The 27,369-nt window shown below is 43.7% G+C and overlaps 1 protein-coding gene across 2 annotated transcripts in view; it reads right to left on the reverse strand.

Annotated features, from left to right (window-relative positions):
- kcnh2b (potassium voltage-gated channel, subfamily H (eag-related), member 2b) overlaps window positions 1–27,369 on the reverse strand; it is a 231,543-nt gene that overhangs the window by 99,795 nt on the left and 104,379 nt on the right. The window contains exons 3-4 of one of the 2 annotated variants that reach the window (XM_070985944.1): window positions 4,843–4,998; window positions 2,513–2,724 (exon numbers count right to left, since the gene is read on the reverse strand). In XM_070985944.1, the coding sequence (XP_070842045.1) occupies window positions 2,513–2,724; window positions 4,843–4,998 (368 nt within the window). Of the gene's footprint in view, window positions 1–2,512; window positions 2,725–2,826; window positions 2,943–4,842; window positions 4,999–27,369 lie in introns of those variants that run through there. The other variant, XM_070985946.1, reaches the window with a different exon arrangement.

A 27,369-nucleotide genomic window follows, 5' to 3' on the forward strand; every position in this document is an offset into this window, starting at 1 on the left:
TAGCAGTCCATAGCATTTGGAGACACAGCTGGTGCTGTTTCCTCCATCTGCACTATAACATAACTGCAGTATGCAGTATGGGCTAATGCACATGCATGCATACACACACACACATACACACTCACATCCACTGAGGGTTATGTTTTGACCTCACCAGCTGCACTTCACATACTGTGCAGCATGATTGCATGAGGTTTATATTTTGTTGCATCATCAACTTTGGATTACTCTCTGTTGATGTTCTTGTTCTTCCTCAGAGAGGAAGCCGAGCATAATGTCGCATTCAAACAATTTGAAAGAAGAGATCATTCATATTCATCTTTAGTAACTTTGAGCAGACTACAGTCCTAGCAGAGATTAACTTAATCTTTAGTGCCCTCTGTTCACCTCAGTCCCAATATGGGCTTCAAAATGTGAGACACACACACACACACACACACACACACACACACACACACACACACACACACACAGGCTAACAACTTCAATGACTTGACTGATTCCATGTTGACTTTTGAATAAAAACAAAAGTTCAGTCTACTAAGAAACAAACACACCTCATTCTCTGGCGAAATAAATAAATAAAATAACATTCACTATAGACAATATCCTGTTTTTATACTGTGACATGCATACATACTAAGTATCGTGTAGTTTAAAACACTGAAAAATCTATTAAAAAGGAAAGTTTTCAAACTCCTGGATGAATGGCAGAAGATGTTTTCAAGGAGGAAAAGTCACCCTTCTACTAGGTTTCCGAATATATCACTCAAACAAAGTATAACTGAAGGACAGAGGCACAAAAAACTTTCAACATCCTTTCTGACAAACGAGAGACGTTTAATGCCGTCCTTAATTGTGAAATATGGCATGAAGACACAGCAGGTGATTTACAATGGGCTGTTTTAAGCTGTCACGGTTTCAGTGATGGGAGGTGTCGTCTTTGTTAGACGCTCTGAGGGAAGTTTATGGCACATTTCTTTCTAATTGTTTCCTCTGCTGTTCATCACAGTCATATGAATCCCACAGGAGATATGGCCGTTAATAATGAACTGATGCGTCTACAGGAAGCTGATTGATGGAATGTGAAATTGGCATTCAATCTGATACATATCTGCAGAATACAAATGGCTCCACGCAAGTGAGTGACTGCAGAAAACAAAAAAGAGATAAAGTGAGTGGATAAGAGTGTCATTCACCTCTAACATCAGATTTGTGATAAGAGCCACATTTTGATGTGCTTATAAGGCTGAAGAAACCTCCTCTGTTCTCTGCTCATCCAACAAAGGCTGTTCAAAGACTCTAAGGACACTCTGAAACAAGGAACACTGTAATGGAACCTAATCAACCTGCTTCTCTGGAAGGCATCTTCCTCTAATCAAGAAATAAGGCCCAATACTCAGTGGACGTCTGTGCAAGTGGACAAGAAAACTTTCCCTATAAGCCACCTGATTAGTGCGACCATTGCCCTACTGTAAATAAAGCTCTCTGCTGACAACAACGACATCTAAAAACTATCCTATAATCAGAGTTTTCTTATTTACTTGTTGCTAAATGTGGTTGTTTTTTGTGCAACAGAGGTAGCACGTTGGTAAAACGATGAAATGAAAGCAGACTTTCCTTCCCTCCCAGTCCCATATGGTCGTTCCTCTGTGTCTGCTCAACTGAATTACTTTGACAAACGCTTTTTAAGCAGCTGTGCAGAAAAAACAGGCCAGACACAAGTCATTTGTCAACATTAAAATTCCAGCCACAGTGACAACTCACAACTCATCCGTCCAGCGCTCCCATATATTTTGCTATTTATTTTATATTCTATTTCATACAACCAAATGCACCCAGCTGTAGGAAGTGTTCCTTTAACCAGCAAGATACACAAGACAGAACTTGAGACAGAACATCCTCAGTGAGAGGTGGAAGCTTTTTAAAGAGCAATTAGTGTGAGGGAGGTGATGTGTTTGCAGCTTGTGAGAGAAGAAGGGAAGCGACTGTGGTGGCAAACGGAAAACGCAGACTTAGAGGAGACACAAGAAATAAAAGAGCTGCTTCACAACACGCCTCAAACGTCCTTTCTCTGTTACTCCCCGAGTTAATTATCAGTCACTGAAATGCTGCCACACCACCCTCCACCATCATTTCATCAGACCTCAGTCAATCTGATTCACTTGAGAGAGTGCTACAAGCATCGTCTCCCCAGCAGTGGAAGGAGCTGGCAGGAGCTACATGAATTATGCTAACTTGGTTATCTGTCAAAGAGCACCTACGCACATGAATATTCTTTCATGTTGAGGTGTATGCTTGAGCACACACATTTCCATTACTGAGCCTCCAAGTTCAGTGTGGGCTAAACTACAGTGAAGAATAGAAAAAGTCTGATGCAAAAAAGTATCACAAGACAAGCCAAAACCCTCGCAAGTGACACAAGCACATCCTCTCTCTCTCTCTCTCTCTCTCTCTCTCTCTCGACACATGCATACCTCTCTACACCACACACTCTCACTCCTGAACCTACCTGCGTGACTTTCTCTGTGACGTTGTGGGTCCGGTCGATGAGTTTGCAGGGAGCTATGATGTCCATCTCCCCAGAGGGCAGGGCGATCAGTGGGTCAGGCTTGAAATCCACAAAGTTGAGGGTAATCTGAGGGATTTTGGAAATGGTGCGGTACCGCATGAGGTCCGAGTCCGACGTGGAGTTCAATATGTTGGACTTACTGTTAACTGCCCCTGCAAACACACACACACACGCACAAAAAGCAGACAGTCAGGTTAAAATCAAAGGGGATAACAGACTGGGTCGTCTGTCTGTACTCCCACCACCTTCCTCACCAGTGCTGCCTGGCCGGACGCTCCCTCTCCGGTTCTTTCGGTCCCAGTCTGGCCTCATGGCCTCGATCTCGTCTACGGAGGAGGCTCGACGCATGCTGTGGAAGCTCTCCCGCGAGCGGCTGTGCGACAGGGAGCAGTTGGACGCTGAGCCGTCCGGGTTGAGGCTGAGGCGGTGGTGAGGTGCTACGCAGGGTGACGACTGGGTGAGGGGACCCACCAAATGGGTTCTATGTGGAGGAGGAGGAGCAGGAGGAGGAGGTACAGGAGGGTCAGAGCTCAGTAAGGTGCGCTGGTCCTCCTGGCGGTCTTCTGGCCAACTCTGGAGAGCTGACCTAGGAAACAGAAAAGGACATAATGGGTATTAACAGAACAGTCTGTCACTGACCTGGATATTTTAAATGTCTGCCCAAACTCAAAGATGATGCTGTTTTAGCTATCAGTGGCCTTTGACCTCACTGTAGGAGGAGAGGGGACAAGAGGATTTTGTTGCAGGAAGCATTTCAGATTACTTTAAATGTGAAAAAGAAAATGAGGCACAGTAAAGTGAGAACAACACAGACGTGACAGAACTCCAGTCAAATGAAGCCATTGTGAGATAGTGTGGGGTGTTTCATTGGATTTCATTTGCACAATATTCAACAAAAAGTCAAATTTGGAATTTTAAAGTTAATGAGCCTTGTTGGGAAAATTAAAGTGTCAAATCTAAATAAGCTGAAAGTCTCTTTTCAGAAAAATTCCACACAAAAGTCAGACCAGATTTAAGGAGGACACAACTAAAGGAATCCACTGGGCCTACCTGCTTCCACTGATTGGCTCCTGGTGGTCTGGTGGTAAAGGGGGAAGGGGCAGGAACTCCCCCAGGCCTAAGGACTCGTGACTGTGGTGGTCTGGGTGCAGCGGCAGGGGTGTAGCAGTGGGGATGTGAGCAGCCTCTGCGTCGTCCAGAGACGCTTTACTGTTGGACAATGAGCGCAGCAGCGGGAGACGCAGCTTGAAGCCTCGTGGACGACCTGGAAGAGAAGAGGGAGGCAAAGCATCAGCGCCTGCAGAGTGACAATATGAAACCGGAGGAAAGTGAGAGGAAGGTATGAATCAAAGAAGAGATAGGATACGGGATGATGCTGCAGGTGGTGGAGGTCATGTCAGGAGAGAGGGAGATCTGAACTGGGTCACACGGAGTCGAACAGACCGTCAAAATACAGCTTCAAAAACAATTTCCTAGGGAAATCTGGGACAGTAGCATTGATTAGATTTTGGTTTAGCCGTAAAGTTAAAAACAAGAAATCTTGTTAAGAGACAGACTATCATCAGTGTCCTACTTCAGATGTTGTTCCCCAGGGTTTTCCATCTGGAACATAAATTGCACGTTCATGTGAATGAAAAAAAGAGCATTTTGTAAAACCTGACCCAACACCAGAACTCAGGTTTAATAACTCTTACCACCATAATATCCATCCATTATCTATACTGCCTATCCCTTTCGGGGTTGCGGGGGGCTGGAGCCTATCCCAGCTACAATGGGCGAGAGGCGGGGTACACCCTGAACCGGTCGCCAGCCGATTGCAGGGCCACATGTAAGGACAAACAAACATTCACACTCACACCTACGGACAATTTAGAGTCATCAATTAACTTAATGAGCATGTTTTTGGTCTGTGGGAGGAAGCCGGAGTACCCGGAGAGAACCCACGCATGCACGGGAAGAACATGCAAACTTCACACAGAAAGGCCCCGCTTGACCCGGGGATCGAACCGGCAACCTTCTTGCTGTGAGGCACGCGCACTACCTGCTGCACCACCGTGCAGCCCACCACTATAATATAATGAAATATAATAAAAGTACATGGTCTGCATATACTGAATCCATTTCTGCCATTTCCTTTGCCATTTACAGCGATGAAGAAAAGCCTGAAGTTCAGCAAGTGTCTATTCAGTTTGCTACATTGCTCAGAACCTGGCCTGAGAACCACAGAACACAAAACAACAAAGACTGAAGTTTGGTTAGTCAGTAGCTACCGGTGACAAGCCAGGTGGGCAGGCGGTGGTTGAGCTCCTCTTTGCAGTCTGGGAAGGTCCCCTCTGACATGACCTCGAAGTTGAGGATGAACATGATCACCACGCCATCCTCGTTCTTCACTGGCACCACATCCACCATACACAGGAAGCAGTGACCTGCGTGGGAAGAGAGAAAGATAAAGCTCAGACAAGACTGACTGGATTTGGGGGAAGCTTTTATCCAGAGCAAAACGTGCTTTTAGAATTGGGATTTCACCTCCAACCCTGATGAGTTATTTGAGGTGAGAGTGGAAAACAGTTGTTCAATCATTGTTTGATGACTGTGTAAAATTCAACATCATAAATCTGTGTGTGGAAACACTCATGCATGCGTTATGAACAGTCATGGACGACACAGGCATGCCGCACTGTCAATGCGAGCATATATGCACTAATTACACAGGCCCACTTTGACACACACACACACTTTTCCATTCTCTCTCCTTATTAAATGTGCATCTGCGCTTAATCAGCTCACACACTCTCTTGCATATGAGGACGGGCACATTCGCTAATCTGCCACGAGTGCTAAAACAGCTAAGTAAGCGTGAAATTAGACGACATATGACAGTAAGTGGCTGGGACTTTTCTACCACGTCTATAGGCCTTTTTACACTGTACATGCCGGGAAGACTGGAAGTCACAGTAAGATGCTGTTCTAGTTTTGAAGCTGGGAATTTGAAACTTCAAAGCATCAAAATACACAAACACACACTCGGGCATGAAAAAGGCATTGTGATCTTAATTTAAATTAATGGGAGAGGATGAAGAAAAAAATCAATACAACTACTGAGACACAATCTGAGCACACTGGTGAGTGGAAGAGGACTTGCTGCATTTTCATCATTCACGATGTAGAAGTAAGCTGAAAACATCCAGGAAAATGTATGGCTTATAAGTTTATATCCTGCACGAAGTGTAATGAAAACTAGCCGATGAGAACTGAGCCCTTGTTCAGGGAAGTCAATCACTTGCACACTGAGAATAAATCAACTACAAAATATCCAAAAGCTGCAAGTTAAAGTGATATTAAACATCAGTTCCAACATAGAGACAAACATGTGGTGCTAGTCAGATGGATGGTAACATAAAAAGGATTTTGTGGCATGTGGAAAGTTTTACTTCTTTTTGGAACGTTTAAACAGAGCTCCATCTGTCACTCTCAAATGTCAGAAATGTGTTCAGAATGACCATCCAGCAGCCATATTGTCACGTTAAACATCATTTAAATCCACCTTAATCTGTCATTTAAGCCTTGTCAAGCATTGTTCTAATAAAAAACTAAGAACATTTTTCTTTTTTGTTTATCACTGTAATCCTTGTGCAAATATTTGTTTCCTCCAAACATGGATGTCTTGGTCACTGCCTAAAGTGGCCTTTTGATGTTAAACAATCCCTCTGACATTTCCCAGCATACCTGGCTCTAGCCCGTCGCGTCTCTTACCTGGACGGTGACGGTCAGTGACCAGCTCTACAAATGGCAGCCTCAGCGGTTTTGGTAGCGTGGAGCATTTACAGCCAACACGGTATGTTGTGAAACCCAGCGCACAGTGTGTCTACTGCATGCCTGCCTCACTCTCCCACCCACCCGCCTGTCATTCATCTCACATCATCGCTGGAGAGTGGGCCAAAATCCGATTGGACAACAGCATAATCCCACCACAGGAGGGGAAAAAAATATGAAAACTAAACAGGGAAAACTAAAGGATTACACCATCTGGCCATATCTAGCAGAGTGTGTGTGTGTGTGTGTGTGTGTGTGTGTGTGTGTGTGTGTGTGTGTGTGTGTGTGTGTGTGTGTGTGTCTGTGTGTCTGTGTGTCTGTGTGTCTGTGTGTCTGTGTGCATGCATGCTTATGTGCACATGTGTACAGTAGGTAGATGTTCAGTGTCATGCTCCATTCATAAGATATTGGGTCATGTCCATTCATGCCTGCTTTCATTAGCAGCTGTGACGCTGCTTTTGCTGCCTTTCTGAAATGACTGAAGGTGTTGATGCATCACGCCTAATTTTGCTTTGGACAGTCCTGCAGCCACGAAACCAGGCGGGGCAACCTGATTTTGACACCAAGAGAAGTGAGAATGACAAAAACTGAAAAAATGACATCCTTGTCATCACCAGTGGAAATCATTAATATGTAATATAAAGCAGAGCTGCATGAAAGGAAAAGTTAAACCAATAGGAGACATGTTCTGGGGGAAAATGCTTGTTTTATCAATCAGCCCCATGTAAACAAATAAAATCTCTCATGTTCATTTATCAAACAGATTAAATTGGATTAATGGATTGCCTCACTGATTCAAATTACTGTCACATGAACAGTAATGACAGACAGATCTACAGCACCAGTCCTCCCTCTAGAGGGCTTTCGTTTCACTTCCCCTGTTGTTAGGTGGATTGTATTCTTGGAACTGATGTACTTGTCGCCTATTCCTGAAAGACAACGCCTGAGAAACACTTAGATATTATTTCCGGCTGTCAGTCCCAGACACTGAACTGCAACTCTGTATTTGCTCAGCAGTCTCCCAAACCAAACTGTAAACACAGCAAGCTGTGAGTATGCGTGTTTCTTTCAGACAAAGGGCACAGTTATGTGTGGCTTCCGGTTGACAGATGTGATTTGTACAAACACACACGTGTATGCACACACACATGTGCATACACGCACACACACAAACACCCCACCCCCCACCCCCCACCCACCCACACACACACAACAATGTAGGATTAAATGTCAACGCAAGAGGATTTGACTTCAGCTCATTGTTTTAAGTCTAATACATTATAAGACAAAGTGTTTATTGTCAATTGTTTGACTTCATCTGGAACGCTATTTCATTTCTCTGTGTGTGTTTGCAAGTGTGTGTTTCCTTTAAATACGCATATAATCTATAATATTCATACATGCACAAATGCGTTGTAAGCATACATCAGCGCATGAGTACGCTGTACAGTGTGTTCTGCACACATAAGTGGGTTCATCTGAGTGTGTGTGTGTGTGTGTGTGTGTGTGTGTGTGTGTGTGTGTGTGTGTGTGTGTGTGTGTGTGTGTGTGTGAATTTTGAGTGGTGAAAATCAAGTATTAAGCCTGCAAACTGGCACGTCAGACCTTTTTGTTGTTGACCATCATACCATCTCTGTCTACTGTAAAACATTCCCTCCAAGAGCATGTGAACTGAACTGAGCTCTGAGGTTAACAGGGCAAATGCCATTTCATCTAAATGCTCCCTGTGGATGGATTCCAATTCAGCGTGTACCAGCTGATAATCTGATTCAGCGTTGCTGACTTACAAAGCTCTGGGAGATTATCACAATACACTAAAACATATCCAAAAAAAGCACAGAGTGCAAACCGCTCATGCCGGACCAGGGATGGTCCAGCAATCACACAATACAGAGTATTCAACGAAAAGCCCAAACACAGTACCAGACTTCAAATTTAAAGGCTGACCATAACTCCATATAAAGCAAATGGGTCAGCGTCAGAATGTTTGACAGCCCTGGCTGGCGTGGATGCTAATGCTTTAGCTTTGGGTGAGAAACTGAGCCATGCATCAGTTGGCAGGCTGGATTATTTTGGGGACGGGTACATTAAATATAAAATTTGATTTGATTTCTCTGACATCCAGTTTTTGAGTTAAACAGGAAGAGACTACACTGCAGAGCATATTAGAAGTCTGACATGATTTCTAATGTCGGATGATAATACAATATCTTATTCTCTAGTGTATATGGTCAATGAAAGATTACAGTTTTTTAGATCTATGGTATCATAAGGATGTTTTATCTTTGGCCTCCTAAAAGATGAAGATCCACCTTCATCCTGACAGCTATGAATCAGAATCAGAAAAAGCTTTATTGCCAAGTACGATTTTACACATACCAGGAATTTGTTTTAGCGAAATTGGTGCATGACAAATCTTCTACAAATAAGCTATTAAAAAGTAGAAAATATAACAATATAAATACATATACACAGTCTGTTTTTTTCTGGCTATGGCCAGATAACTTGTGCTCACATATGTTTCAAAAGCACATATGGATTACCTAACAACTGCCCCTAACAAGGTATGAGATATTCTGGGTCAAAGTTAGGCTGTACTTAAGCGCCTAAATCGGTTCTTTACTGAGGCTCTTCACAAGCTACGACTGAACCAGTAGACCTAAAATTAGGAAAAGAAGGCGAGGTGGGATGACTGAAAATCTGGAGGGTGAAGGGTGGAAAAAGAGGAGGAGAGGAAGCAAGGTGACAGCCATAAAAAGCAAATAAGATGAAAACAGAAGGGAAAAAAAGGAGCAATGACAGCAGAAGAGTAAGTAAGAAAGATGGAAGGAAGACACAAACTAAGAGAGGAAGAAAATGATTAGTTTTAGTTCAGCAGGCAGTCCGGTCAGACAGATACTCACTGCAGTTACTCCATGTGAGGGAAGCTGACTGAAACCCCCACAAGACTGCAGGGACAATGTTGGCTGGTGGGTTCAGAGGGACGTGGAGGGAAGGATTAACTGTACAGGAACATCTTTTTTCCAGTGTAGCAGGAGATGAGAGATGATTGCTGAAGAGTAAACAAGGATTTGGCTGATCCCAATAACCTGATGTCAGACAACATACAACTCTGAAGCTTAACAACTCTTCCAATGAGAGAACAGCCGAGAAACTCAAGGAGATTGTAGCATATATTCTCCCCTTTCAATGTTTCCAACCTGAGGAAGATAAACAGATGAACCTACAACTCTCTCCCTCTCTGTCCCACAGCATTCTGCAGTGTGCTGGATTAGAAATTAGTATCATAATCTGTGCTATAGAACAAGTGGATTAAAGGGGAAAGATTAGCGTTCAATCAACCAGCTCTTCACTTCTGGACTGAGGTGGATGGATCAGAGGGGTGTGTTTGGAGAGTCAGATAATAAAACAATGGATGAAAAAACAGAATAGGGAAGGAATTGTGCATGTATTTGTTCATGCAAGAGGTTGAATGTGTCACAGAAGACGTGGAAGAGTTGGTGTTGAGTGTCCAGCATGCACACTAACACTGCAACTAAGTCACACTGGAAATATCAAACATCAGGGTGGCTGACAGTAAGCCGCAAACAGAATTATTTTCAGGTTGTTCATCCACAGCACAGAGCAGAGGTGCTCGAATTTTCACCATGGAGGGTGAAAACTGAAACTTAATAGGGGCCCTGGGCCAAAAGCAAACATCTGTTGTGCTGTACAGTACAGTAAGATGCAAAACGGTACAGAAGGTTCCCCGATCCTGCTTCACCACCAGCCCACAGGGCGGCGCCCCCTCTGACTTAATATCATTTTTACTTGTAGTAGTAGTAGTAGTAGTAGTGATAGCAGCACTAGGAGCAGCATCAGTGTACATTTTTTATCTATATTATTATCTTCTTTTAATCTTCCCTCCTTTACTTTAACTTACCTTTTTTTTTGTCATTCATCCACCTGCCCCATAGACCGATTGTTCAGAACACATGCATGCACACACATACACACACACACACACCTGCACCAGAGTACAATGCTCCAAAGGTTTTACCTTTATGCGACACAAATTCAGCATAAGCATCAAAATACATCATTACCATCTGGAGCGTGGGGACTTCCCCTACAGACATGCATCCACTCCTCCTAGTGGACAACCGTGGTCTCTGCACACTTGTAGATCCTTTGCATGCCAAGGCATTTATTGTCAACAGCAGCACAGACTAGACGTCCCATATTTTTGCTCTGCACATCACTGTACTGACTGATTTATATCATTATTAGATTCTGTTTACTGTAACTGCACCTCGTGTAGGTATGAACAGCTACTTTGAAGAGAATATCTTAACAAACCAGCCACAAATTACTTTCTGCCAACAGCAATTTTTAAAGTAGTTTATTTATATTCAGTGACTCTTTTGTCTCCTGAACAGAAAGAGTTGACAGACAGTTGAAAAGGAGAGCATGGCAGCTTGGCAGAACACAAAGTATCTGCAGCTCTTATTACTTTTCAAATTGTTGAGTGTCACTTACATAACTCACAGCTGTTCCTACTTGCGAACAATGTGGATGGTTTTGTTTATTTTTTTCTTTGAGAGTGCTGGCACGGTGCTATCTGTTCTCCCGTCAGGACAGGAATATCATATCTGAAAACCATTAGCTCATGGTTACTTTCCATCACAGACAGAGGGAGGGAGAACACACGTCTGCGAGAGCGAGAGAGATGTAAGAAGATAAAGGTGTGACTGTATTTCCTCTAAGCTGCTCTGTTCTGTATCACACACAGACACCCAAACACACACACACACACACGCACACACACACACACACACACGCACGCACGCACGCACGCACGCACGCACGCACGCACGCACGCACGCACGCACGCACAGTGACAAAGTGACGGGAACGGAAGAGGCGGAGAGTCTCATTCACAGACAAACTCTCCTCCTCTCCATCACTTCTTGAAAAGAAAAGAAAAGAAAAAAAAAAAAAAAACTAACAGAAGACAAGGTGCAGATGTTCATGTCCTCAGATCCACCGAGACAGCTTGAAATATTCTGCAGGCCGGCTGGCTGAGGGCCAACTGGTGAAGCTTGTCATGTTCCTGGCCATATTCAGAGCCAAAAAAAGCCCTGTTTAAATTCTCAGGCCAAGCCAACAACCGCACTTAATTAATTACCTGAAAGCGTCATTCATCAAGGAACATATATTGTTGATAGATGAACTAATTATTGATGACAATGGATGAGCATCACAAGGCCCTGACCTTTCCATCCCACATGTGATGCCGTCTCAAACCTGTCACTCCACGTCAGGGTGGTTGACTCTATGCTACAGAGATGCTATGTGGAGACCACAAGAACTGTGATTGTGTTTTCTGCCACAGGTTTCTGATGCTAGTGAAGATGATGTTGATTGTGAAGAAGGTTAAGAAAACACTCAGTTGTTTTGTCCGTTTCAGCTACACACATCTCAACAACAAACTCTCAGCTTAGTTATGGATCGTGGCCACAGAGGGTGACACAAACGGCACATTAAAGCTCTGAATTCCTGCCAGCTCCATGGATGCTCCTTTGTAGCCAACTACGACCTCTAACGTCCCTGTTAATGAGCATGAGAAAAGGGAACATCCCCTTGGATGTGGACAAGTAATGACTCCAGTTCCACTAGTCACATCAACAAGCCCTGACCAATTTCGCTTTGAGTTATTCTCACAAGGAAATCCCTGCTGCATCCTAAGTGCTGCCCCATTACCCTGACAGCTTTCGGAGATCAACTGTTTGAGGCCAGAAAGAGGCAGCCACCAAATACTGTGTGTCCACTCACCCACCCAGAATGCACCAGGATCCTTAATTACCTGTGTGCTAAACAACTTGAGGGCACAAGTAATACACAGTTTAAGTGGAAGCAAACAAATGATACTCACAGGGTTTATCATACCCTAACTACTCATTGCTGTTATTGGTTTTAGTAATTATGATAATTGCAACACCCACTCAAGGACAGTACAAACAGTTGAGTGTGTTCAAGTGTTAAATGAAAAACAACACAAGTATCATGTTATGATGTGAAGGCTCCGAGAGGTTTTGATAAGCTTGCTCTGCACCAAAGCTTTTAATACTTTTAGCACAAGATGAAATCTGACCGTATCTCTGTGCCGGGTACAGCACTGAAAACTAGCCCTGGTTAACCACTAGGTGGCAGGACACAACAACTTTTCCTCATTACTCTTTCAAGGTAAAATACATAGTGTCAAATGCAGCCACACACACACTGGCTTGCTGTATTATCTTCACAAACAGAGGTACAGGGAATGAATATGGCTACACTACACCACAGCTCTGAGCGTCATACAGGTGTGTTGTTCGAAGAGGGCTGGGCAGCGAGCTGCATGACAGAACGGAAAAATAAATTGGTGTGCATGCACGCAAGCTTGTACGCATGTGATATTTTCCTGTGTGTGTGAATGTCACACAGATTGGTTATATTGGTGTTGCTGCAGCCCACCCCCACCCCCCGTCCTCCTGATCTTAGCCACCAGCTGTCCTCTGATAAGTGATCTAACATTACCCCTGACCCTTGCACCTTTTTCTGGGTTGGGGATAAGAAGCAGTGGAGGGACAAACTACCCCCAACAACAATTCATCAGCCTCCCTCACCTTTAATAGAGACAAATGGCCAACTGGTGAGCTGTGCGTTTACGTGGCAAAGTGGTACCTTGATTGTAACAGATGGCCATGGTGTGTGTGTGTGTGTGTGTGTGTATGCTCTGAACAAGTACATGCGATGTATCAAATGTGCATGTGCGTCTATGTATGTATGTATGTATTTCTGTTTTGTATGACACTGAATGAGTAATTCTGCCCCCAACTGGTAGGAAATAAGAAATAATGGCAGTTGAGACATCTATATATGATTGATGCGATGGAGCTGATGGGAGCGGGTGGTTGGGAAGTTGACAAAGCTCCAGAGCGAGCAGTGGGATCCATTAGGCCAGTTGTCCATCCCAGAGGGCACCTGCCTGGATAAAGGATGAGGTGTGTTGTGATGAGTGGAGCCCTGGACTCTGTTTGTTCTGTGGTGTTTAGTCACGACTGGGAAACTTAAGATGGATGACTGGATTGGCCAAAAGAGCACCCAAATATCAGGACTGTTACTAATAAGAAAAATGATCCCTGTTAATCACTTGACTGGTTACCCCCTGTTAGCAGGAAATCATGACAGTATGTCTCAAGTGAGGTGATTGGAGGTGACTGTATTTTAGCCATTGCAGTCAACTTCCCTGCCATTCTTCAAAAATCTAAGATAGCTCAGTGTGCATGCGACTGAGATGATGCAAATGAATAAGTTAGTAGGAATGGAGGATGGGTTTTCAATATTTCAGCTGCAATCAGATAAGTTGATCTGAGGTCATGATAAAAGCAATAACACTTTTATGAAATACAATATTACTGCTGAATGTCAAACAGATATTTGTTTCTGGGAAAAGCTGAGTGATGCGCACTAATACCATTAAGATTCTTTGTTTTGCTACTAATTTCACTGCAAAATGAATTAAGAGAACAATCACAAATAACAGGAAAATGTCAGGATCAATCTAATATCATTATCTCTCTCAAACTCTCCTCACCACTTTCTATTAGTGCAAAGTTAATCAGAAAAGTTTGTTTCCAACCAAGAGCACTCTCTTCCTCAGCCTTCATTAAGTCTTCTCCTCCACACGCTCTTCTATTGACGGGCTAGAGAAATGAGAGACTGAGGGAAGGAGAGGTCGGGTGACTGATCACAGATTGAGGCGTTACATTAACCCTCACACTTGATCGATAAAACAACACAATTAGCACACAAAACACAATGTGATGTTAGACATGACTCATAAGAACAGGTCCCCTGTGAGCTTACGCGTGCATGAATGTGAAATGAAATATTACATCCAGAATGAACCGGGATAAACTTCAGACACATTCTGGATTTAGGCTGTAAATGATCCCAAAATGGAAAAGGATTACAGTTCCAACTACAACCACAAACCAATCCAATTGAGACTCAACGGGCACAGGTTCACGTATTGAATTTTGCTCACAGAAAGGTTAATAAAGTGCACACAGAGGCTGACCGGTCATGTTCCAATTACAATTAATCCCCCCACTGTTCTATCTGCCTTCCACATTCTCTCTATCCAGATGTTTCTGTCTATCCTGAGTATGAAATGACCGCACAAAGAGGCTAAACAACCCCCGAGGGGTGGGGGGCCTTTTACATGTCTGTGACCAGGGGCCCAGTGTTTCATTATCTGTCCGTCCCAACTGCAATTCGTTTTCTTAGACACACAAGTACATTAGCAGGAGATCACTACATGAACCAGACCAATATACTGACCGACATTAGCTTATTACAGATAAATCAATAGCTATGACTTTGTTGACCAATAAATTACAAGAAATGCCAATACAGATATTCCAAAGTTACGTGTGAGGTCATATCAAAGCAGTGTCTGTGTTACACAGTTTGTCCACTAGAGTGCTGACAAGCTGAATTGTTCAAATGTACAATTACACTGTAAACCAAATTTAAGGGGCCCTCATCAATTCTGTTCCCAGATTATGTGTTTATACAAAAAAAGAAAAGAAATGCTGACTGTTACGCCATTGTTGGCCAATACTGAAATATCAAATTTTGTATTGGCCACTAAAATCAAATATCAGTCGAGCTTTAGCGTTGATTCAAGTTCATGGTCACTTTGCAGGGCAATTAAATTGTATTGCATGAAGTGACAGATGTTTATAAAATATAATCTTTGAAACCCCCCCCCCAAACCACACAAACACAAAAGGGTACAACTGTGACCGCACAGGATGGTGTATGAGTGCCTTCAGGCTCCTTCACTGTTTGTGACAGTTTGATAAGCCTCCTGTGAAGGATCAATAGCTGAGCTGTCTCTGCCAGTGAGACTGTGTGAGACGGTGGTGTCAAACACATACAGCATGGCTGGCTGGATGTCTCGTTCACCCGCTCTGCTCATGTCACACACACTGCTATTAACAGATTACATGTCAGTGCTGGAGCATAGGCACGCAAACCTGCAGACATGGTCATCCAGGTCATCCAGGTAAAGCTCACATGAATCAAGCCACTGTTCAACTGCATTTCCTTCCACGCTGATAAGACACAAAGTTAAAAGGGGGGGGGGGGGGCAGGAATGGCCATTTTCACTGCACTTCCCTTCTAATTTTCACTTTTTGCTGCAGTTGGCCAATTTCCAGAAGTGTGATGAAATTAAAAATCAAGTTATTACATGTTTTGAAAGCTCTCTGCTTTTCAGACGTTCATTGGAGAAAGAGAATTCTCACATCATAGGGGTCTGCCTCGAGGTTCGTGGAGCTCATTCTCATTCAAGCTCTTTACAGTTACATCGTGGAGCACACTGAGACTCCTGAAAGCACCATGCATGCACACTGAAGCGGAACAGGATTGGTAGAGTGATGAGCACACATACATAACTGCCAGTGAGGTGTTTAAAACGGTAAAGCAGCGCACACCAATCCAAATTAATATGAGTAGTCCTCATCCTCAGGAGGAAAACTGGTGAAGCTTGAACATTTGACATGTTGTCATTGTCGGTTGAGTTAAAGGTTATCAGCCTGGCAAATGTGGATTCACTCAGGAAAGGCTCATTAGCAGAGAGATACCTGATGTTACTGTTCTGTGGGAGAACCTTATCAGTTAAACAGACTCATTTCACAAGGGCTGCAAGCAATTTTTGTTATTCTTTTTAGATGTATGTAAGGTGCGTACAATGCAGGAGAAAGGGAAGCACAGCATGTTGACAGCATAAATTATTTAACACACTACCCTGAAAGAACAGAATGTAGTTTAACTGTCAGTAATGTTCCACCCAGCATTAATTTAATGCATCAAGCGACCTGTTGTTGTCGGCTGCAATGCGAGTCGCTGAAAAGTCAGTGATAGTCAGCAACATCATTCCCATTATGGTCTGGTATGGTCCTTCAAGCCATTTGCATGCTTCCCCTGCACACATGCAAAAAAGAAATCCACACTCTGATACCAAAACTATCCAGCTGAGCATGAATTTTTAAGCCACATAAAGAATTAGACTGTACAATGATGTATGTATATTAATAATGTAAATGGTACTTCAACTACTCTGACTACCCTTTTCCGCCCAGGCAAATGCCTTGTCTTTCACAGACTTGATTTTTAATGACTTATCAAGAAGAAAGCAGAGTCAGAATGAACTAATTCAAAAAATATATCTTAGTGTACTTGATATGACAGATTTCAATGTTAATGGCCTCAGAGTGGACTAGTTGGCCCAGAAGTGCAAATCAAGGACATCCCCGAACCCTTCAGTCAGGGACATTACACACCACATGTTACCATCACATATCTAAATCAGCCACACACACACAGCATCAGGTAACTGACTCTATTTAACTGCCAAAAAATTGAACTGTTGGGTAAAGCTAACAATTTTTAGACAGGGGAAATCATCATGAACATTTTCCATTATCTTTGGACATTTTGTAAACCAAACCATTAATCAATTAAATGAAAAATTAAACAGCACATTAATCAATGAGTTGTTGTGCCTAATATTTGGGATTTTTACTGACAGCAGACCAGCAACTGAACGTGGTAGAAAATGAAATGAAAACTTTGAGGAAAACCTGGTTCACAAAACCAACATTTGGAGTGTTTCTGTAAAGTTTGTCTTCCATGCAGTTTTGATTTCCAAGTGAGATTCAGGCTTCTTTCAAGTTCCCCTTTTTTCCAGATTCTTTTCTTTTCATGCAGTGAATATTCATGGTTGATGTTTCTGGGTTCAAAAAGCAGATTGCTAAGACACTGACTTTATAGGGTTAGACTTAATTCTCAACAGCAACCATTACCTGTCCTCTAATAGCACCCACTGGATAAATCTGAAACATAATTTACATTGTACATTGCATCCAACACCTTTATATTATGGGGTCAAACACATACTGTGACCTCTATGCTCACCTTGTTTTTCATATGGGACTACGAAGACAGTGACAGGTGGAAGAGCAATAGGGAGAGGAAAAAGAACAAGAGGGTTTCATTTCCTGTCCTGTTACACTGTAATATGATGATGATTCCCATCCTCCTCTGTCCCCGTCTGCCGGACATTCCTGCACTCCCACTGTTTAAAGACTGACAGGAATGCACAATTAAGCCAGACAGGTATGTACATTAAAGACTCCTGAAGATGAACCAGAGTCAGAAACAGGTAAAGATAACTATCAGAGAGTTTCTACTTGACCAAAACATCTCACAGAGCTCAGTCTGAGTTGTTATTCAACACAGAACATTCACAAATCAGAGAGGAACAAGGTAACAGAGTTCACAGGCAAAAACCCGAATCCCGAGCAGCACGAACCACGCAGCAAAATCAAGACCAAGCAGTCATGCTGTACACACCAGCAGGAGAGTGTGTGGAAGTGTGTGTGAGAGAGAGAACTCCAGCAGGGCCCAGGTGGTGGCAAAAGTGACAACTGGAGGTCAGTTGAGGTTATTTGAATAGAGGAGCGGCGCTGATTTGAATGGAAAATTGTGCGGGTGGGCGCCATTTTCATGGTCCTTGACAAAGGTAAGCACACACGATGTGCAGTTGGCTGACGTGACCCAAGGGATTTGCATAAACTTAAAAAGCACAGTGTGATATGAGCTGTATGTTTATAGCATCAATACATGCATGTAAGTCTGCTATATAGTGCGTTTAACAATTAATGGTATGTATATCTGCGTACACAGAGCTGCTCTTCTTTACCGAGCGATCTCCCTCTCCACATTCTTTGCCGTTGTTCCTTTGTGTGCACTTCTCTGCCCGCTGTGTTGCCCTCTCCGTCTCTCTCCCACTCCCTCCCTCCCTCCCTGTCTTTGAATGTGATTATGTAAGATCTCAAGATTTCTCAGCAGGATAGGCTGCTGGAGAGAGACAGGGACAGGGGAAGGTGCAGGCACTTTCAAAAGACGTGCTCTGATGTACATTTTTCAGCTCCCCGAAGCTTTTCTTTCCTCAGCAGAGCAGGGAGGAGTAACCGCCCCTCCAACCACCACCACCATCTGCAAAAGCACTGCTAATTTCCAAAAGACGGCTGAAGCTTGTGAATGCAGCACACGTCTACTGCCGTTTGTTGGCACGCTCATTTACCAGCCGGCCTCTTCAAAACACAATCTGTAATTGTCTCCTCTATACGGAGCCGAGCCACTTGGAAACACATTTTGTAATTGCTAAGCAGCAAGATAAGTGTTTTTGGCAAACAGGCGACGGAGCTTGTTAACTGTAATGAGCCAATCGTCTGCATTAGAGTGAAAGGAAGGTGGCAGGAGAGGAAGTTGAGTCTACAAATTAGTAGATGGAAAGAGAAACATTGATGGAAAATTGAGAGGGAGAGTGTGTAAGAGACGAGGAAATGGGCAGAATTTGGCAAAGGGTGATAACTCACCTGTGGTAATAAGGTGACATGGGGGCTTTAAAAAAGCTGGTGACAACAGAAAAGCGATGCAGTGGCCATGATATCATCATCTTTATTTAATTAAGGATGAGGGAACACTTCAACAAACACTGTCCAGCACCTGCTCCCTAATTTAAAGGGACAGCTTCATAAACTGGGAGCTTTGTTGCCTTGGTAACAAAGTGGGAAAGACTGAGGGTGAAGGAAAAAATGGGGAATGGGGACTGGTTTGAGGAGTAGTTGCTTGGTGGAACGTAGTGTTACAGCGCAGTTAACATGCAAGTGCAGTGTGTGTGTGTTTGTGTGCGATGTCAGCGGCCATCGGTTTATAAGCTGTGTGACAGAAGCCAGAGCATGAAAGAGAGCCTGAAGCTCATCTGTTGCAGCTGTTAGCTTGATGTGTGACTGGGACAGACACAGCCATCACATACACATCGATCCTCTCACTCTTTGCCTCTTTCCTCTTCTTTTTTCTCTTCCTGTGGCCTCTGGATTTCTTGCTCTCCTCCCCTTCCTTCATCTCCTCCTGCTCCTCTGTCTGTGGCCAGAGGGCGAGGCTAGCATGAGAGATGGGTAAATCCCCACATCTATCCAGCTTTGCTCACATATACGCGCACATACACACACAGAAAGACACACATGCACACAAAAAACAAGGACTAACAAGACCTGCTATGTCGCCCAGCCTGGGGAGCAGGGGAACTTTAATTTGGATGGAGGGCCTGGTTCCATTGGCAAGGTCATACATCAGAGTCAGGCCTGATGAAAGCCCAGCAGCAAGAACTCGCCTCAGTTTATACCATACTTAGAGGATACACACACACACACATGCACACACACACACACACACATGCACACACACACATGCACACACACACACACACACACACACACACACACACACACACACACACACACACACACACACACACGGCACTGTGATATATGAAGAAAAAGGTTTTATTACAAAGCAGTAAACATAGACAATTAAAGGCAGCATTTAAATGAACCCTGCGTTAGCTAATTACTTAGCCACTTTGGGGCAGCAGAAACAGGCTTGATAGCTAACAGTTACTGATGAATGTAAGTCCAATATTCACTCTAATTTGAGTGCTGTTTTGGTCTCCACAACATCCTCAGAAAGCTTTCTGTCTATTGAGCTACTGAATGCTCCACTCTGCCTGCCCTTTGGTACTGGGAGGGTAGCGTGCAGTGAGTTTATCAGGACTTTTTCACTAAAAGCAGCTTCCTGCTGCGCCTAGACACGACACTGATGAGAGCGAGGAGAAAAAAAAAAAAAAACAATTAGCTGAAAGACACTAAAAGACTCCTTAGAGGGGGATCTGCAGACTTATGTCATCATTCCATGTGGGTTAATCAATAATAGTGACCAATTTTCTCACACACACACACACACTTTTGATCCACTGTTACTATAAAAAAAGATTGGTAGGTGGACAGTACGTCAGAAATATAATCTGGGCGCATACTATCTTAAATCAAACCTGCAGTATAAAGACGTTCACAGTGATGTAATATCCAGGCTATATCTATATCTTTTCTATATCTGTTCTATGCTTCCTCCTTCCCTTCTTTGTGTCTGTGTCTTGTTTCTTTACAGGCACAACAACCACGAACAACCTTTCCTCTCACACAAACATCTGCCTGCCTGTATGTGCAAGAAACTGCACCTGTATGCATTTTATGTACACGCATAACAAACAAACCAATCCATACTTGGCCTCAGCAACCCACAAACCATATCCATGCTGTATGGCTCATTAGTTTGATAAATATCATCATCATTCAAATCAATAACTGACCAGTTAATGAGCCAGCCAACCAAGCATGGGAACACACAGACATGAACAAATTAAGCACAATGCAAGCGTACAGCTGGAGCTTTACTACACCCAGCGACGGTCTGGAGTTATTTAGAAGCTTCTGCTGCTGTGTAAAAACTAGCTATGAACTGCCTGTGTCAAGGTGAAAAGGGTATTTTTGGATTCTTATAACCTTGAGCTGTACGTGAAGCAATGACATGACAAAGCATGACTCAAGGAGAGCGAGACTTTAGAAGTGCCAACATCAGAGCGTAAATCCATATGGGAGCTTACGCTGCTGCACACGGGCGACAGGGTGAGGTCATACTGTCTTTAACTGTGGGGAAGATGAACAATTCTGACGTCAGCTGATCTGAAAATAGCCATAATGTAAAAATGAAAAAACTTTTTCCTTGTATGCTCTGAAATGGATCGGAGTGAATTATCTGCAGGAAATCCCGCAGTGGCTCCACATACATATCTAGATATCTCACTAGCTTCCTCTTAAAATTCCCTGATTGGCTCAAAGTCTTAGAGCACTGAGACTGTGTTTATGTTGTGGTTAATATCACCTTTCTATTCTCAGAGCCTCTAAAGCAGCCAGCAGCTGAGGCAGATCACAGCTAAGCTCGTGTGCGATTTAACAGGAGTTTCTGTGAGCTCCACCAGCAGCCAGAAAACACTGCACACGTGTGTGTGTGTGTGTGTGTGTGTGTGTGTGTGTGTGTGTGTGTGTGTGTGTGTGTGTGCGTGTGTGTGTGTGCACACACAGTAAGAGTGTGTCTGTGAGAGGACGCGATAATGAGAGAGAGACAGAGGGCTGAAGGGGAGCTTGCAAGTGAGTTTGGGAGTGAGTAGATGAGTGATTGAGTGTGTGTGTGGAAGTGTGTGTATGGGTGTACGAGAGGGAATGGTGGTCAGTGAGAGAGTCAGCTATTGAGTGTGTTACAGAAAGAGAGAGAGAGAGAGTGAGTGATTGAGTTTGTCAGTGAGTGAGAGCGAGAAAGATCAAGGCAGAGGGCAACAGAGGACCAGCTAAAGAGGAAGAGCAGGTGTGTGTGTGTGTGTGTGTGCGTGTGAGTGTGTGTGTGTGTGTGTGTGTGTGTGTGTGTGTGTGTGTGCGTGCGTGCGTGCGTGTGTGTGTGTGTGAGCACAGTAAGGTGTTCTGTAAAACGTTCATCTGTTGTGGGTCATTCATCAGTCTACAGACAGGTAACTGGCCAACTACATGCTAGATAATGCACTCTGCATAATGGCTACCAACAGTAAAGGATATCACCACACACTAATTTGACACACACACACACACACACACACACACACACACACACACACACACAGCAACTCAATACAGCTACCCTTAAATATTTAAGGGGAGCTCGTTCTGGCCTGTTTGGACAGAGGTACTCTGTAGTGCTTATGTTGTATTTGTGTGTGTGTGTGTGTGTGTGTGTGTGTGTGTGTGTGTGTTTGTGTGCGTGCGTGCCTGCGTGTGTGTGTGTGTTGGATGGGAGACAAATGTTTCCAGCCAAGGCCATGTGGAAAATTGCCTCCCCACACTCCAGTTACACAGCAAAAATTTGTTCTCCGACTTCTCTGTCCAGAACGGCAACAAGCTTTAAAGTTTTAGACTGGAGCACATCACTGCCCGGCTTCAGACATGTGTGTCTTTATATATGTTCGACAGCATGCCTTGGTCGTTAATCAATACAGTAATTCAACTAAAATATACTGACCACATTTCAACTGCAATTACTAAAACACCATGCGCACTGAAGGGTCTGTCTCTCCAGCTCTGACTGTCAGACTGTATCAATCCTTCAGTTTTTATTACTCTATTTAATTATTTATCTGTTGATATTGCCATTGCCCCTTGAACCATAGATTTTATTCACCATACCGTTAGTTATGCATGTCACAGGCCATCTCCACCCTACATCCACCTGTGTGCCTGCATGTTACACCCATCATCTGCCATGGAAAACTAAAAAATATCTTACTGGAATGGCCCTTAACCTGTGCTGAACCTGGTGATTTTTTGGCTTGTTTTAACAGCACTGTTTGGCGTGGTAATGGCAGTGAAGATTACAGTCTACATGGAGCTGTGACCTATATTTCATTATCTTCTGCAGGTCTTTTTCTTGCTGGTGTTAAAGGAAAAATGTATTCCAAGTCATAAGCACTTTGGAACAGCACTGTCCATCTAGCGTAATGCTACAGCTGCAGCACTGGAGGTGATGCAGAATGCGCAGCAGAACGGAGAGAAGCAAGCAGAGGGAGGAAAGACAGATTGAAAACGGATAGGTCAGAGAGCAGGTGAGAGGGATCAGGGGAAGTGATTGAGTATGAGAGGTGACAGCTATTTCAAGCTTTTGGAGAGGAGTGACCTTTTGTTGCGTTTTTCTGTGGGCCAGGAAAAACTTTAAGCGTCAAAATATTTCTTGCACACACAGTTAGACTTGGAGAAAAAAGGTTTTACAAGGGTCCTTTGATTAGAGCAGAGTTATAGCTTCTATATGTGTAAGAATAAGGCCTCAGTGAGCCATAAGATGCCGGGTCAATAAACTTCTGATCTCTTTGTACAGTAAGACGGAACAGGGGCTTACTGAAATGCTTCCACGGAGCCACACCAATCATTCAGGTAGACACCCAAGATTAGTGTCACCAATTTAGAAGTGTTCACAATCGCCCCTACTGTGCTGAGTTATGGTGTTGAACAATGGCCAGAAATGCGTTTCTGCAGAATGTCGTGATGTCACAGTGAGGCTGACCTTTGACCTTTTGAATATAAAACGGCATCACTTCTTCATTTAATGTAACAATAACCGCATGAATTTTTGAGTTATGCTCAAACACGTTTTGTGTGTCCAGTGACCTTTGACCACCGAAATCTGATGAGTTTATCCTGGAGACCAAGTGAACGTTTGTGCCAGATTTGAAGAAATTCCCTCAAGGCTTTCTTGAGATATCACAGTCTCGGCTGTTGTTGCCGCGGAGGCATAAACAGTAACTGTAGTCTCACTGCTGCACTGTAAGATGTAAGATGTTGTATGACTCAGTTGCTCACTGAAGTGACATGACATAACTTCCAGTTATATAACTAAGCTATCCCAAACACTGCTGATGGCACTGAGTGGGATGATGAATAAAAGAGTTAAGCTGGGAGACCTGCAACGGCTTCACAGAAATAATAATATCGTCCAGTAGTCGAGAAGAGAGAAGAGTTGGATGTTTTCTTGAATGCATCCTTTTTCAGTTGTTTTTCGGGGGCCGGTCAGGACTGATGTGCTTCTCTGAGTTAAGTGCTCTGCTTTTTGCACCTCACAGGTTTTCTGGTGCTTTCCTCTGCTCCAAACCGAACATGTCTGACTTGAGGGCACTCTGTGAAAGACAAATAACTACAGCAGCCCTCTTCAACCCTAAAATATAAAACGCACATGATATCTTCACGGGCAGAGCAGAGGAAAGTTTCTCCTCTACCTCCTCACTTCAGGCTAGCCTGCTAGCAATAATTACAGAGCTGGCAAATTACTGTCAAACTGTGAGTTGCAGAAGAGTAACACTCATTCTGCCCTTTGAGCATTTAGGTTCTACAACACTCACAATTTAGCTTTGTGCTTGATCAGGTGAAAAAGCCTTTGATCAGATAATGACCTGAAAAAGTTCTCATACACATCCTCATCTGCTGAGTGTTGGGGCGGGAGAATTATTATTATTACTATTATTATGGAGCATTTCAAAGTTTATGGCGATAAATATGAGCTCTGTCTTGCGTTGCACTGCACTGTACACTTCATGACAACACTGTAGTGCACCGTAGTCACACAAACACATACACACCAACACTTGTCCAGTGTGGACAGAGAGATACAAATATAAGACTTTTAAGCCAACCAAAAAAATGCACACATATATGTATACAGCACACACACTTTTAAAATGTGTGTGTGTGCTGAATTTTATATGCACATGGCCGACCATATACAGGCACAGACACAACAGAGTATCATAAGCGGTGTGACACACAAGTACTTCTCCTACATGTGATGTTCCTCAGCTGGTTTTTGCAGCAGTAATAGATGGTTCTGCCAGTTGACTCACATCTCAGAGAACACAGTATACAGAGCACACAAAGAAATACACACACACACACACACACACACACACACACACACACACACACACACACACACACACACACACACACACTGTGACATGCACAGTGAAAGTATCCCTCTACCTCTGCTGTGGCAGCCAAGCACAACCACTGCTGGTAAACGCCAATAAAACATACTTTTTTTGTCAACAGCCATGGAAATCACTGGCAGTGACTGGGTTGACTTGGGCAGTGAAACAGCTGTGCATGTCCAGAACAACATCAAAAAGAGAGACAACATTTCTAATGGTTTTTTGGAGCACAATAGTCTTTTCTTAAATAACTCCAAACACTGACGATTAACTCATTTATCATAATCACTTCCACTTTGCAGTGTGTTGAGACGGTGTCTGTCATTATTTGTAAAACCCCAACACACGCCATTGCCCCACAGCCATCACTGTGCAGGAACTGGCAGGAGGTGATGAACGAACAACAGGTGTTTGAAGTTCAACAAAAATCAGCAGGTGGCAATACATGTTTACTGCAGAGCGCCATATTAGAGACGCAGCATGATGACTGTGAATAAGCTCCGTCCCCCCGTCCCCCACCACCACCAATTCTGCTTCTTTCTCATCAAGAAAGAGTTATAGCGTCTCGTTAGTGCTAACGAGCCCATGGCCGGCTGCTTTCAGAAGCTTAATGATGATGGGGTGGAGCTGCGTGACCTGACCACACTGTTTTCCATAGCTTCTCCACTCTACTGTACCCAAATGCAACCAGCCAGGAATTATCCAGTATCACTCAATTTCCCCTCAAAGGAGCATTTATTTCCAGTTATTTCTCTGCCAGGGGGGATGGTCCACTGGCCCACAGGCCGTATAAAATCTACCACAACCACCATGAGCTTTCAACATGTCAAACTGGGTCGTGACCCTTGAAAAATACAGTGAGTCCTCGACAAGACATCAGTATTCTGAGGCTTGATGGGGTCATCATTAATCTACTGCAGAGACGGAGATGATGATGCCAGTGGGAGGCCATCCATCTCACGCTGCAATGGGAAGGGGCTTGATCCCTGACAAAAGAGGAGGCCATTAGGAGGCGATGGCTTGACGTCTTCATGAAGCTCAGGCCCACAGCAATTAAACAGTTATTACTATGTCAATGATTGTGCTGCAGGCTATCACACTCACACTGTCCCTAGATATATGCAGAGGCAGCATTTTAATCTGAGCAATTAGAGGCTGATAGCAGCACGAAGATGAAGAGCCCCTGCACTCCTGCTCCTCTGTCCCGTTTTTATTTGGCTCAGCCCCTCCCTCTCCAGGGCCCAGCCATCACTTTCACTCCTCTTTCCGTTTAGCATCTTGTCTCTCTCACACACCCCTGAGTCCTGTCCCATTGTCTCTGTCTCTCTGCATTCCTGTCTCAGTCTCTTGCCAGTGAATTCACTTAAGACCGTTACAAAGTGATTTTACACCTGCGATGCCTGCCACCACCTCTCATTCACCTTTGACCCCACCCATAATGATGTCAAGGGAAACTGTCACGGTCTCCCTGTCCCTCCTCCTCAGCCACATTTGTTTTCCTCATCACCTGACAGTCCCACCCATCCTCACACCTCTTCCCACCTCTCATCAGTGCTGCAGCTACCTGTGCCACTCCGCCCACTCCTCACCTGCACCTCATTCCCTAATCAACCGTCACTGCATATATCAGTTCACTTCCTTTGTTCTACACCGGGTTGTTACCATGTGCTTCATAATTTCACTCTCTAGTGTATGCTCTTCTGTTTATCCGTATCTTTATCTGAGAGTGTAACTGCGACCTCTCTCTGCCAGCCTGACCTGTGCGTTTGACCTTTTGCTTGTTTATTGGACTTTGGATTCCTGCCTGCTCCACTGGATATGTTCGTTGGTGTTGGACTGCTTTCTGGTTTTGACCCTTGCCCCTGCCTGCCACACTTCCTCTGTTAGCCTGTGTGCCTCACTTAATTTTACCAAATCACTGAACTGCAACAGCTCTGCCTCCGTCGTCTGTATTTGGGTCCTTCTGCTGTAGCCCTGTTTCCCTGCTTGCACATCAACTTCGACACAAACTGAAGTAATGAGGCTGCTGTGTCTTCAGGGCTGGAGCACACTTACAGAAAATGGAGGCTAACAGGCTTCAGGCATTAGGAGTGGACATAATATGCTGAAATAAGTGAAAAACAGTCGACATTTGCAGATTTTCTCATGAATATGCAAATAAATATTGATGGTTTCATGGGCTCTGAGAATGAGCGCACTGGTACACATCTTCCACACCATGCGTACTGTATACACAGTCTTCTAGGTTAGTATGATGTTAAGAGCTGAAAAGAAAAAAAAAAAAAAGGCGGAAAATAGAAGTTTGGATTTCGGTGCCATTTAATTTGGAGCTTTTCTCACCACATTGCATTAGGATGTAATCTGTACATGTGATTACATAGCGAAGCATGAGTGATTAAGCTCTGTCACTAAGCATTAGAATAATCAGAATGATCTTTGTATAAATAAATACACAATCTTCATAATTATTCTGATTATTATCATGGGA

Source organism: Chaetodon trifascialis, chromosome 18 (genome assembly GCF_039877785.1).
Source record: "Chaetodon trifascialis isolate fChaTrf1 chromosome 18, fChaTrf1.hap1, whole genome shotgun sequence".
In the NCBI taxonomy this organism is placed as follows: Eukaryota; Metazoa; Chordata; class Actinopteri; order Chaetodontiformes; family Chaetodontidae; genus Chaetodon; species Chaetodon trifascialis.